At 34.5% G+C, this 13,568-nt stretch overlaps 1 protein-coding gene across 4 annotated transcripts; it reads left to right on the top strand.

Moving 5' to 3' along the window:
• The first annotated feature begins 1,280 nt into the window (after positions 1–1,280).
• LOC107680723 (protein FAM107B-like) lies at positions 1,281–10,608 on the top strand. Of its 4 annotated transcripts, XM_016476756.1 has the most exons (10): positions 1,281–1,322; positions 1,403–1,495; positions 1,611–1,649; positions 1,769–1,892; positions 2,544–2,602; positions 2,786–2,836; positions 2,936–3,020; positions 3,124–3,250; positions 3,384–4,111; positions 7,786–7,868. In XM_016476756.1, exons 1-9 carry the CDS (start codon positions 1,310–1,312, stop codon positions 3,477–3,479), a joined length of 687 nt encoding a protein of 228 aa, XP_016332242.1. In that variant the 5' UTR covers positions 1,281–1,309; the 3' UTR covers positions 3,480–4,111; positions 7,786–7,868. The 4 variants fall into 4 exon arrangements, with proteins under 4 accessions (XP_016332242.1, XP_016332244.1, XP_016332243.1 ...); XM_016476758.1 differs by lacking the exons at positions 1,281–1,322; positions 1,403–1,495; positions 1,611–1,649; ... (3 more) ...; positions 2,936–3,020; positions 3,124–3,250 and adding exons at positions 5,566–5,623; positions 8,570–8,707; positions 9,517–9,627; positions 9,694–10,608 and having other exon boundaries at positions 3,489–4,111; positions 7,786–7,990; XM_016476757.1 differs by lacking the exons at positions 1,281–1,322; positions 1,403–1,495; positions 1,611–1,649; ... (3 more) ...; positions 2,936–3,020; positions 3,124–3,250 and adding exons at positions 5,566–5,632; positions 8,570–8,707; positions 9,517–9,627; positions 9,694–10,608 and having other exon boundaries at positions 3,489–4,111; positions 7,786–7,990.
• Positions 10,609–13,568: the final 2,960 nt, after the last annotated feature.

Raw genomic sequence — 13,568 nt, 5'->3', positions numbered from 1 at the left:
CATTATATGGCCAAAAGCATCACATGGGTCATTTAAAAACCACCAGGAGTTCCTGAAATATTTATCTCTGTTCCACCATTTTTCAGCACAGATATGTCCACCAACCAGTTAAAATTAGCTGGTTAAATTTGGCAGGATTCAAAGGCTAAAATCTCCTTCATGAAAGCTGTGGGGAAGCGGTTCAGAAATATTAAGATGCCCATTAGAGATAATAGTTATTATGATTTATTTTCAGGCAAATAACTTATGAAACGAGCTGTTATGGTTGTCGGTTGTGGTGCCCATTGCTTAAAACTTGGTCAATACTTGGAACTACTTTTTAAAGAAGAACTTATTTAGTATTTTCTTGAATTTCTCAATGCAAGGTACGTTGTACCAAAGTCTGTTGAAATGATTGTTCCTCTATTTATTGTACCTGACTTTTTCTTTAAAAAAAAAACAGCTTTATGATCTCAGGGTTGTTCCCACTGGATACTGTGAACAGTGCCACCAATACCAGAAGCACATCTGAAATAGAATTTGACTGTAAACAAGTCTTATCCACTGTAATGATGCTGCTGCAGACTTTGCATTTCAGTGCCTTACTGAAATCTGTTACTGTATAATTTAACTCTTGTGGTATTTTGAACAATAATCTGCACTCGTATGCCGGTATTGGTATTTATAGTGGCAGTGTTAGGCTTCACTTCTATTTTAAGATGACAATGTTGATACAGAATTATCATGTGCAGTCCAGAGCTCCACAACAGTGTTTTATGAGCTCAGTCCATGATGGGAAGTATTTTTGATAGATGATTATTGAATTCTGTATCTTTAGATTTTCATATGTTTGCACCTTCTTTTCTGAGTCTGAACTACTGACTACTTAAAAAAAAAAAAAAAAAAAAAAAAAAAAAAAAAAAAGTTAATTTAACTGAGAAGGAATAAAATTATATACATGAATATTCCTTGTATGTTTGATGAATATGCTTAAATTTTTCTCACAGATAGCCACAAGAGGGCAGCACACAACTGTAAAATCATTTTGCATGGAATAAGAATAACAATATCTGTCTAGGTGACAAGTTGGGTTAGATGAGGTTAGACTTGTTTGAATGTAATGGTGCAAATTTACCACACCTTAAGGTAAAGCCTGCCAGATCAGGTTTCAGGCAGCACCATAGTCCAGAGAACTTTCAAACAGGTAAAAACTCAAAAGTAACAAGGGAAAAAAAACATATTGTGATTCTAGGCAGTTGTATTTTAAATCATTTTATTATATTGCATCAGGCATGTGAGAATCCCAGAAGATTATTTTGGGCTACCAAAAATGAGACTTAAAGGTAAAGAAAACACTTTTAGCATTTCTGATTAATTTGTGTAACTATTTGTGTGTATAATGAGCATGTATTGTGTTTTCCAGATTGTGTGTATGTTCTCACAACAGTGCTGATCATCTTGATATGGTATTTCTTTATCAACTGGTCAAAACTCCAAGAAGTTGCCAAACAGTCATGTAATGTACATGGTGATCACATATGACAGCTTGTTAATCCGTGACATTATTAAAATCTATTTTTATTACTGTTATGTTTTAGTTTGGCTAAGATTGGGGTTGTTTTATATTCCAGATGAAGTTAGTGATTTTGTGACCGACTGTGACAATCCAGGTAAGCTTAATTTTTATGCTTATTTGTGTGAATTTGTGGAGGAGATGGAGTTTAAGAAAAGTTTATTAGGGTGCAGTACTGTATTTTTTTTCGGGCAACTTGTTTATTTCTTTGGGCAGGTCTGTTTAAGTCTCATTTTGGTTGCTGTCCACATAAACATTGCCCTGTCAACCACTTCCCCTTCCACCTTCACAGCGGTGTAGCCAATGTGGTGGCTGCAAAAATCTGCTTTAACAATACAATGTAAGAACTGTTACAGCTTATTCATGACAGACTAACACAGTGGGAATTAGTCTGTGCCCATATGACTTGGAACACAACATGAGAATGAGATATTCATCAGAACATTCATGCTTACAGTGAGATTGCTTGCACATTTGAATATTTTCAAAGAATAGCAACAAATCTCTTGTCTGTTCCTCACACAAACCTGTTGTATGGCTTGTAGCACAAGTCTTGGATTACTTCGATTACTTTTAGACTTTTTTTTTGTGTGCTTTTATTGAATCATATTTTCTAAATGCAGTTATTAAGTAATTGCTTGGAATCAGTATAAATCTGTTCATTGTGAAAACAATAAAATTATCAAACTATGCAAATGGTTTAAATATGGCTATAGCTATGGAACAAGCAAGATTCGTTTTTTTAAATGTATCAGATTAAAACAAATCAGATTTATTGATTTTATATATATATATATATATATATATATATATATATATACACACACACACTGTATAAACTCATTACTTATTTCATTTATGCATGACTGACAAATATTCACCATTTTTAAGTTGTATTGAGATAAATGATGACAGTTTTCATTCTTGAATTAAATATTTTATGAAATGGTACTTATAGATGCTAAATGAGCGCAAATGTTCTTCTCTACAGCATCATGGGCGGCATCAGGAATAATGCAGGACAAGGGCTAAACATTGTTTTAGCAAACGGTTTGTTTATTAAAAATAATTACAGGATTTCAATTTTTTTTTTCATTTAATTCAAAAACATCTGAAATCATTTTCATATTTACTTATGTTAAAAATATTTGACTATATATTTACGCAAGCATTAATATTTATTAATATATGCAAATAAAATTCTATTTGATTAATTGACTCTTCTTTTCTTAGGTGACACCGGTAAAGTTTTAAGAAATAAGAACTTTAATCTGGAATCTAGAGGTAGGTCTCTTAGTGAAATTGTGCGTGCAAGAAATTGAATCTAACAAGATGTGAAGTAAAACTATCCTGATGTACGGAACCACTTGTTTGTCCTTCAAGATCCCCAGGAATTACTTGCCTATCTAAAGACACTAAAGCCAGGAAATATAGTGCTTGTGGCCTCATACATTGACCCTACACCAAAGTAAAAATGTGACAGCCTTCACACACCATCAACATGATTAACTTGGCTTTAGAGTTGAATTATTCATTATGTCTCACTTCCACTGCCACCGTCTCTTTTCCAGGCTGACTGATGAGATTAGAGATATATTCAGTGCACTGGGCAGCACGATGGTCAAATCCCTGAAGCCCAGAGATAGCTGGGTATTTGCAGGCGCCTATGGAATAAAGGAAGCAAGTCCTTTTGAAAAGGTTGGAACATCTTTTTAAGTTTTTCATCAAATATTTATATTTTACTTTGGTTTAATTTCAGTGAGTGAAAATGAGTTTTCAGTTTTTTTTTTTTGTTTTTTTTTTAATTGGTTGTTTTCTCTGTTATGTTTAGCTAATTCGGAATGATGTGAGGAACAACGCATATGAAGACTGGCCAGAGATGGGGGAGGTCATTGGCTGCTTTCCCAGAATATCTGAGAATGAATAAGCCACATTAGCCAACCTCATATCACCACGTTTGAGACACTTGAAAATAGGACATTAACAACACAGTACCTTTTTTGCTCTCTTCCCTCCCTAAGCAAATAAAACTGAAGGAATAGTTTACTCTCGTATTGCTCCAAATCCATATGACTTCCTTCAATGGAACACATTAGGTGAAATTTTGCATATGTTTATGCTGCTCTTTTCCAGAGCAACATTCTGCCACTATGATAATATTATAAAACAAAAGTACATTTGAAAGGTAATACAGATGATTCTGTTCTCATACGGAATTCCTTCACATTGGTTCTTATATAAGGTAACATTGTTGCTGTTGATATTAACAATGAAAAGTGGAAAACGGGAAAGTGACATCAGTTTAACACAGTCCCTTTTTTCACTCCCCCTCCTTCTGCTGATTTGTAGTACCAGTTAGGACACTGTATGCACCCTAGGTTGTAAAAGTGTGCGTGTGTGTTTAGGTTTGCTTGGAGGGATGTACATCCCCTCCTGCTTCTCCGCTTTCTCTGCATTGAAAGTAGCAGGTGGAATCCCAGAGAAATTGTTTCTGGAACAATCCTGAGGCACTGAGCATTCTGCACCTTTGGAATCATGGGTGTGACCCATGGAAAGAAAGTAAGGCTATTTCAATCCAGTTTGAAGAACCTGTTTGTTGCTATGTTAGGAGTGTAAGTCATACATCTACTCTAAAGGTCTGACAGGACTTTTACACACATGGATGATTGTAAATGGACGTTGTTCAAACTTGTTGTAGGCTTAAAATGCTGAAATTTATGAGGTGAGACTGTTTCTTTTGTTTGATGCTATTTTCCTGTTTGTGTGACTTCAAATCAATGTTTGATCATGAAACAATTATTCTAAAATATAAGCTAAAATATACTTATGTGTATGTATATACTTAAAAGTGCACATTAAATGATGAGTTGAGTGTCTTTTAAGTTCATTTGGTTTCAGTTCTTAGGAATATTGTTATTTTAGTATTTATATACTATTATAGTTTTTATGAATTTGAATTAGCTTTTTTATATTTTCAGTTGAATTTTAGGCTCTTTTTGGTCATTTTGTTATGTGCCTTTGACATTATTATTATTATTATTATTATTATTTATTATATTTTAAATTAAGGTTTCATATATTTTTATAGTTTAGGTTTTATTTATTTGAAGTTAGTAATGTTAGTGTTTCAACATTTCTTTGCCAGTTTTTCATCTAATATATATTTGATGTATTTTAGAGTTTTTTAATTTCTATCATTTTTTACATTTTATAATTTTTGTATAATTTTAGTTTATTGCGGCTTTATTTCAGTTAACAAAAATATTTTAAATAGTTTTAGTTTTAGTTAAAAATAATAACCCTGCATTATAGAAACTAAATTTAATCTTCTCAACTCCAGATGTCTTAATCGGTAGCTTTCATGTCTTTTGAATTCTTTCAGTGTAAAAAAAAGTATGTATTTAGTTGCAATCTGTGAAATTAATCTCATTTGAATACTTTCTTTCTGATTTTCTTTCCCGTGGTGATTTAGTCCAAGGACTCCTCGTGACTTTCCTGACACAGTCACATTCTAGACAGCAAACAGATTATGAAGGGAAAATGGAGAGTTTGTTTGGCAGGGCCAGTAATGAGGTGGCTAAATGCCAGCTGGTCCCAAAATGAATTTAGTCCAATATGATCAACCCAGCATGGTGTTAATGCGCACACACACATACCCACAATGCCTCCCTTGTGTTAGTTTAAATCTCTCTAAACACACAGGGCTATTGTCCTCTTCATCAACAGTTTTGGAGATTATTTTCATTCGTTTGGATGGATGAGAGTGCAATGTCCTATTATAATTTTTTGGAAACAATAATAGTGATATGGTTTTTGTACACTACTATGATTACCATGGTAAATATGTTAATCATACAGTACCATGGTAATATGCTGTCACTATATAGCACATGACTGTGAAAAGCAGTGGAAAAAAGCAAAAGTAAAATAAAAATTGTTTTAAGATTATTATTTTTTTGTTGTATTTTGCCTTGTGGTTATATATAATGACTCATATCCATTTCCTTTCACAGGCAGATCATAATCATCAAAGTCATAATTCCGCTTGTGCTCAACCACTTACTGGACCTGGTGAATCAGGTTTTCTACGTTCCTTTCATATTATTTCATGCAGTTACATTGATTAATTGTGCTTTTCATTATTATTACTCATGCTTTCTTGAACAAAGGTGCATTTGTTGCTACAGTCATGTGAGGTGTCCTATTATTTTTCTATGCGAATTAACTTTTCTCCTGGTGGATGCTATTGTCTGTTTTTTTTTTTTTTTTTTTTGTTTGTTTTTTTTAAAGGGACGTTTACCAAAAATTTAAATTTGCTGGAAGATTCACCCTTAATGCCATCAAATAAGTTTTTCTTCATTGAAAGCGATTTGGAGCATTACATTACTTGCTCACCAATGGATCCTCTGCCGTGAATGGGTGCCGTCAGAATGAGAGTCCAAACAGCTGATTAAAACATCACAATAATCCACAAGTAATTCATACAGCTCCAATCAATTAACATCTTGTGAAGTGAAAAGCTGTGTGTTTGTAAGAAAAAGATTAATGATGAAGATATTAACTTCAAACATTTGATTTTAGCTAAAGTCCTTCTCAACTGAAACCAATATTGCTTTCTCCAGTGAAAAAGTCATCTTGTCTGAATCAGGAGAGGAATATGCACAGATCAAACACAATTTACAAGCAAAAACAGTTCTAAACTATAAAATGTCATAAAATATGTTGTCGGATTTTAAAGTCCAATGACTACAGGGAAAGGACTTTTTCACTGGAGGAAGCATCATGGATTATGGACTGGTATTTTGGCCAGAAGTGATGGTTTGAAGTGAAAACAAATCCATAATTACACTCTAAAAATGCTGGGTTGTTTCAACCCAACTTTGGGTCAAATATGGACTAACCCAACCGCTGGGTTAAATTTTTTAAATACAATTTTTAACCCAAAAGTTGGGTTAGTCCATATTTGACCCAAAGTTGGGTTGAAACAACCCAGCATTTTTAGAGTGTAATTATGGATTTGTTCCTTACAAACATGCCGCTTTTTTAAAGATTTTAATTGATGGACTGGAGTCGTGTGGATTTGTTTGTGAATTATTGCAATGTTTTTATCAGCTGTTTGGAATTTGCTGGGGAAAAAATCAGCAAATTTTCATTTTTTGGTGAATTATTCCTTTAATAGCTGCAGTGGCGCATGCATTGGGCCCCCAAAATGAATCCATGTGCCCACACCTTCTCCTCTCATTTACTGAGCTTTCAATCTGCACGAGTGTTGGTTTTTTTTTTTTTTTTTTTTTTGTTTGTTTTTTTTAAAGGGACGTTTACCAAAAATTTAAATTTGCTGGAAGATTCACCCTTAATGCCATCAAATAAGTTTTTCTTCATTGAAAGCGATTTGGAGCATTACATTACTTGCTCACCAATGGATCCTCTGCCGTGAATGGGTGCCGTCAGAATGAGAGTCCAAACAGCTGATTAAAACATCACAATAATCCACAAGTAATTCATACAGCTCCAATCAATTAACATCTTGTGAAGTGAAAAGCTGTGTGTTTGTAAGAAAAAGATTAATGATGAAGATATTAACTTCAAACATTTGATTTTAGCTAAAGTCCTTCTCAACTGAAACCAATATTGCTTTCTCCAGTGAAAAAGTCATCTTGTCTGAATCAGGAGAGGAATATGCACAGATCAAACACAATTTACAAGCAAAAACAGTTCTAAACTATAAAATGTCATAAAATATGTTGTCGGATTTTAAAGTCCAATGACTACAATGAAAGGACTTTTTCACTGGAGGAAGCATCATGGATTATGGACTGGTATTTTGGCCAGAAGTGATGGTTTGAAGTGAAAACAAATCCATAATTACACTCTAAAAATGCTGGGTTGTTTCAACCCAACTTTGGGTCAAATATGGACTAACCCAACTTTTGGGTTAAAAATTGTATTTAAAAAATTTAACCCAAAAGTTGGGTTAGTCCATATTTGACCCAAAGTTGGGTTGAAACAACCCAGCATTTTTAGAGTGTAATTATGGATTTGTTCCTTACAAACATGCCGCTTTTTTAAAGATTTTAATTGATGGACTGGAGTCGTGTGGATTTTTTTGTGAATTATTGCAATGTTTTTATCAGCTGTTTGGAATTTGCTGGGGAAAAAATCAGCAAATTTTCATTTTTTGGTGAATTATTCCTTTAATAGAATGCTCTCTTTTGTTCCTCTCACTTTCTTAGATTTAGTCTCTGATCTTGGATCAGTGATAGACCCTGAGCAGAGATGGGGCAGAGAAGAGGATTTAGACCAGAGCAAGCTGCTTCCTGAGCAAACGGACAGTGGTTACTATGAAGAGCTCATCAGGCCCAAAAAGCTCCACAATCCCGTCAAAGCATCCAAGAGCCACCGGGAACTCCAGAGAGAGCTGATTATTACACACAAAAGGTGGAAATTGAGTTTGAAAAGAATTGAGGCACGAACCAGCTTAGTTGCAGCCTTAATTTATCACCTGACCCAATTCCTAATCTCACTTCAAACAGTACCCACAGAGGGACTGCCGAGTTTAAATCTCTCTTGAATGTAAATGTTTTGTCCAACAGATGGCAGTAAACCCAAACTTGTGTGTGCAGTTTGTAACTAGTGCATTATTATAATCCAAAATTGTGCTTATTTATTTGATGGAACAATGAAGCGTTTAGTATTTTTAATATCTACCATTAGCAAAGATTAATAAACACTGTTACAAGTGTATTTCTCATTGTTAATGTTGGATTATGCATTAACTAATGGAATCTTGTGAAGTGTTATCATATTTTTAATCATTTAATGGTTTAAATATAATAGTTTATAATCATTATTCATCCATTTATACTGTATGTAATACAATAGAAGAATTAACATATGTTTAGGTTGTTCTAAAGGGTGATATTGACCTTAAGGGTCCATATCCTAGATTCCTTTTAATTGCAATGAATGAGCAATTTCTATTATATGCGATATAATAACACTTATCTCATCTTTCAGAGGAGCAGTGGTGGAGGAGAAGCCAGAGTTGCAGAGAGTTCTGCAACAGAGAAACAGAGCTCAAGCTCTGAAACAAGACATAAAACAGGACAAGGAGAAATCACCACTGGAGCAGGAGTTACTGAAGAGACAGATGAGGTTAGAGAAGGTAAAACCTGAAATACCATTCCTCAAACTATATCGAAATTAGTATTTATATACAATATCAGTGTTGAATGGACAATATTGTTTGATATACGCTAATAAGGCCTTTAAATGCTGGGAAGTGATCCAACTTACACAGAATGCTCTGTTATTTTGGTTATTTTTACATCTCAAGTCCAGATCACATTGATCTTGGGTTCCAAAAAATGTGCTGTCAATCGTAATGTAGGGGAGATCAGGGGAAATTGTAACATTTTTACATTTTCCTTCACAAATCACAGACTACGTGAAGTCAGAGTGTTACAATTGCCCCCTTGGTGGGGGTGATTGTAACAGTGTTTGGGGGCAACTGTACCACTGAAAAATAAGTCATATTAACCCACTGTTTCTCAAAGAAAAGCCTACCTCAAAGTAATCACTTTACTGCTGTGGTAGCCTATCTAATGCAAATTTAAATGTAGTTTTACATTTAAATATGTAAATTTTCTAACAGTTTAGTATGTCAACAGAGACAAACAAGGTGCTTACACTGAGCCATGTGGCTCAGGGATAATTGTAACACAATGTTACAATTGCCCCTGATGTTGCAGCCATGATAAAATCTTGTATGCTAGCTAGCCATGCCTATATTAGCCTAGGTTGTTCATGTTAATTTTTTATCAATAACCTATAGTGATAAAATGTAAGATTAAATTCGCAGTCATCTAAACTTTAAACAGCAGAAGAAAAATACTTTCATACCTCAAAATCAGTATTTTGTTAAACTTCTGCTGAGGTGAAATGATTGTGCTCCTTTTTCACAGGCAGAGAGAGAATCCTGCTGAGCATGTGCAGAATAAGTGTCATCACTCTAGCTGTTTTCTGATTGGAGTAATTGAGAGTTACAATTGCCCCCGGTCTCCCTTGCACACTAGGTACTATAACCTATACATCAACACCTCATTCAGAATTGATTTAGCCGTAATAATTCTTCTTCTCAGTTTGAGAGAGAGACCGAAGAGCAGAGAGAAAGGTCAAAGTGCGCACCCGAGTTCATCAGGGTGAAAGAGAGCCTGAAGAGGACAGCGATAACAAGTGCTGTGAAGAAAGAGGTGTAATCACGTATCACCTTACAACACTGATCTACAGGAGTGTTGATACTCCTCCAGCTGCTGATTTGAACAGTTCTTTAGTTTTTTTAGAAAGCTTGGGGTTTGGATTTTGAATGAAATCACAGATTGTGAAAAACCAATGTTGAGGACAGGAATGTTAAAAATGTGGGCTAATGTTATGTCACATGTTAAGCACTTGTAATGGTCTAATAAGATTTCACCTTAATTGCACCAGTGAGAGAAGCACACAAGAACAGAATAACTCCAATGTACTGGAACTGAATCTAGTGTTTGAGTATAGAAATGATTGATCTCCCATATTTGTAGATTATATACTTTTATGATCAGACGGCAATCTTTTCCACTTTTATCTTATGTTATATGTAAATCATTTGGTATGTTCAAATATGCAAACTAGTTTCGGATATAGTGCGCTAGTGCATTTAACAAAATGTGCAGTACAAAAAGAACATCGGGAACACTGTATCCGATAATGCAGTTTCAGATTTGATTTTCCATTTAGTTTGACAAATGAACTGGCACTGTAAATTACAAATTGTAGCATCTCTACAATCTCTACATTTCTTGACTTATTTGAGTCGACAGGCAATCTTAATTATTTAAAATAACATATATAATGCATAGTTTCCCTACATAATTTTTTTTAACAACATACATTATCACACAATATAATAAAATGATCCTTTACAGATATGATATTGTTGATTTATACTGTCTGTGTAAGTGGCTTTTTACTTAAAGGAATAGTTTGTTTCTTAAACAGATTTGGTGAAATTTAGCATTACATTAATTGCTCACCAGTGGGTCCTCTGCAGTGAATGGGTGCCGTCAAAATGAGTCCAAACAGCTGATAGAAACATCACAATAATCCACAAGACTACAGTCCATCAATTAACATGTTGTGAAGTGAAAAGCTGCATATTCTAATAAACAAATCCACCACTGAGGTGTTTTAACTTTAAACAGACTTAAGCCATGTGGATTTCTTGTGGATTATTGTTACTGTTTGGACTCTCATTCTGACGGCACCCATTTACTGCAGAGGATCCATTGATGAGCAAGTGCTGCAATGCTAAATTTCTCCAAATCTGCTCCGACGAAGAAACAAACTCGCCTACATCTTGGATGGCTTGATGGTGAGTACATTTTCAGACAATTTTAATTTGAGTTTACTGTTCCTTTTAAAAGCTTTTCTACTCATGCAATGTTAAAGGTCCCCTGAAATGGCAGCGTTACTCTGTGTTGACGTCATTTTAACTGAAACAGGAAGACAGGGCGGGACATATCAAGCAGCCCCGCCCCTTTTTACAATAGCCAATAGCGTTCGTTTATATCACAGCTTGGGCTAGAGCCGTTCAGACTAGCGGAATACGCCAAAAAATTCCAAAGAAGCTGTTCAGAGCCATTGAGCTCCGTAAAGCCGCATTTGACAGGGTATGCCAGCCATAATCTCATCCATATTGCTATAAAATATAGCATTCTGTGTAGAATTCAAATAGCTCCGATACATTTTGTGGTCTGCGCCGACTCGCGCATGTGATCCGCTACGTGCTGTCGTGTCTATGGACCGGAGCAGAGTGTGTGTGCGGTGCGGTGGTTAGCGTGACACACAATAGCGTTCGTTTATATCACAGCTTGGGCTAGAGCTGTTCAGACTAGCGGAATACACCAAAAAATTCCAAAGAAGCCGTTCAGAGCCATTGAGCTGCGTAAAGCCGCATTTGACAGGGTATGCCAGCCATAATCTCATCCATATTGCTATAAAATATAGCATTCTGTGTAGAATTCAAATAGCTCCGATACATTTTGTGGTCTGCGCCGACTCGCGCATGTGATCCGCTACGTGCTGTCGTGTCTATAAGACTAACATATTGATACTAACACCCAAAAAACTTTAATTTTGATTTCATGGGGCCTTTAACATAAATCAGATGATTCTGATCTCACATGTTTCAGCTAACAACACAACTTAGTTTTTTGTAAATATGTTTTATACATTTTGTAGTCTTTAAATAAAGGGATTTTGACATGTTTGACAGTTTAGAGTATATAAATTGAAAGTACCAACCACAGTCTGCCTTACCATAGCACTCTGATGTGAACTTTATTTGCACTGTACACAAAGATTTTACTGAACACACAATGCATAGACAAGGAGTGTTTATTCATAACATGCTACTACCTGTATATTTTAAGGGTACAAATCATTGGCTCTTCATAACTCCATTGATAACACATGATGCATTGCATCCATACATTTGTAGCTTTTACAAAAAAGATATACAATATATGTACAGTATACATCATGTTTATGTATAATACACATACTGTATTTGTGTCTCCTCTTCCCGAAGTGTGCGCATTTCCATGTGAAAAAAAATGTCATAATCGATCAAGGGAGGAATTAACTACCCAAACACAGGGGTGTTACTTCCTATAGTACTTTTCAAAGCCAAAGTAATTCATAGATGACTCCTAAAGATATTTAATCAGACCTTCTGAGGCAGTTTGCATAATTACCATAATGAACTGCTCATTAGACTGTTGCATTTTTATACTAATTACATCGTTGATTGCACTTGGGTTTGACTCAGTTCTAAAATTAAATATTTTAATTATATATGTACTTCATATTTTAGAATTTGCTTGAATTTAATAAATATTAAATTAAAATTAAAAAAATAATTTTACATTAAAAATAAAAATGTTGTTATATTGACAACACTTCTGACAAACTAAACATTTACTTTATGCAAATAAATGATAAATACAGCTATATCAGACAGATGGAGTGTCAACTCAAGACTAATCGTTCATATGTTTAAAAGGAAAATGTCTTTAATATTAGGGGTCCATTAGCAAAACAAAATATATATATTATTGTTGGCTTCAAGTAAGCAATGTGCTCAAATTGGCATGGATATGATATACTGGTGAACAAGGAGATAAATGTTCTTGCATTGTTCTTTTTGCAGTAATCCAGTTTTAAAGTAATGCCAGTATTGAGTTCTTAAGATAATGTTAAATCAGCATTTCTGTTTTAAAACATAACATGTATATTTTATAAAGAAATAGAAAAAGAAACAAAAGATTAAGTGTCAAAATTTCTTGTGCCTCCGATCTCACAATGACTTGTGACAGCAATAGTCTGTCTTATTTTGCAATTAGTATTGTAGTAAAGATAGGAATTTGATCATCGCTCTTGTAAACATTTTTACGAGGTCATGCAAACATTAAGACGTCTGCTGCACAGAAGAACAGTACAGATTATGGCCAGTGACCCAAACAGAACCTTAACTAATCAACCAATCAGCTCACACAACATGCACAACATGGAATAACTGATAATCATGGAAAAATGAATCTTTTTGGTTGCAAAACTTAATCCGCATTTGTTCCAAAACCCTTCCAAGGCAGAATCCTAATCTTGGAATCTCATAAGTGAGTGATTTCAAACACTCTACAACAAATAATGCCTCTCATGTGAAGCGCATATGACACTCGACTCACAATTGATTACAACAGAATTTGATGCCGGCATACTCGAAAAAGCATAAATCTACATACACAAATATTGGGTTAAATAGTATTTTTACTGATACTTTTTAATATTTAGTTAAATATATTTATTAAACTTGTTGCACTGCATAATGAGATTGCTTTGGAAGCAAAGGATACACTCTGCCATATACAGTATTTTTGGCCAAAATGAGGTGTCTTAAAAGATGGCATAATGTTGCGGC

This window comes from Sinocyclocheilus anshuiensis, unplaced genomic scaffold (assembly GCF_001515605.1).
Source record: "Sinocyclocheilus anshuiensis isolate Anshui unplaced genomic scaffold, SAMN03320099.WGS_v1.1 scaffold396, whole genome shotgun sequence".
NCBI classification, from domain to species: domain Eukaryota; kingdom Metazoa; phylum Chordata; class Actinopteri; order Cypriniformes; family Cyprinidae; genus Sinocyclocheilus; species Sinocyclocheilus anshuiensis.
The sequence above is the reverse complement of the archived record's forward strand: the minus strand, read 5'-3'. Positions and strand labels throughout refer to the sequence as shown.

Bases quoted from the DNA above. Each gene is read 5' to 3' on its own strand.
- LOC107680723 (XM_016476756.1), top strand. The intron at 1,496-1,610 runs GTAATGTACATG...TTTATATTCCAG, and splicing joins AGAAGTTGCCAAACAGTCAT to ATGAAGTTAGTGATTTTGTG. The intron at 3,021-3,123 runs GTAAAAATGTGA...TCTCTTTTCCAG, and splicing joins TACATTGACCCTACACCAAA to GCTGACTGATGAGATTAGAG.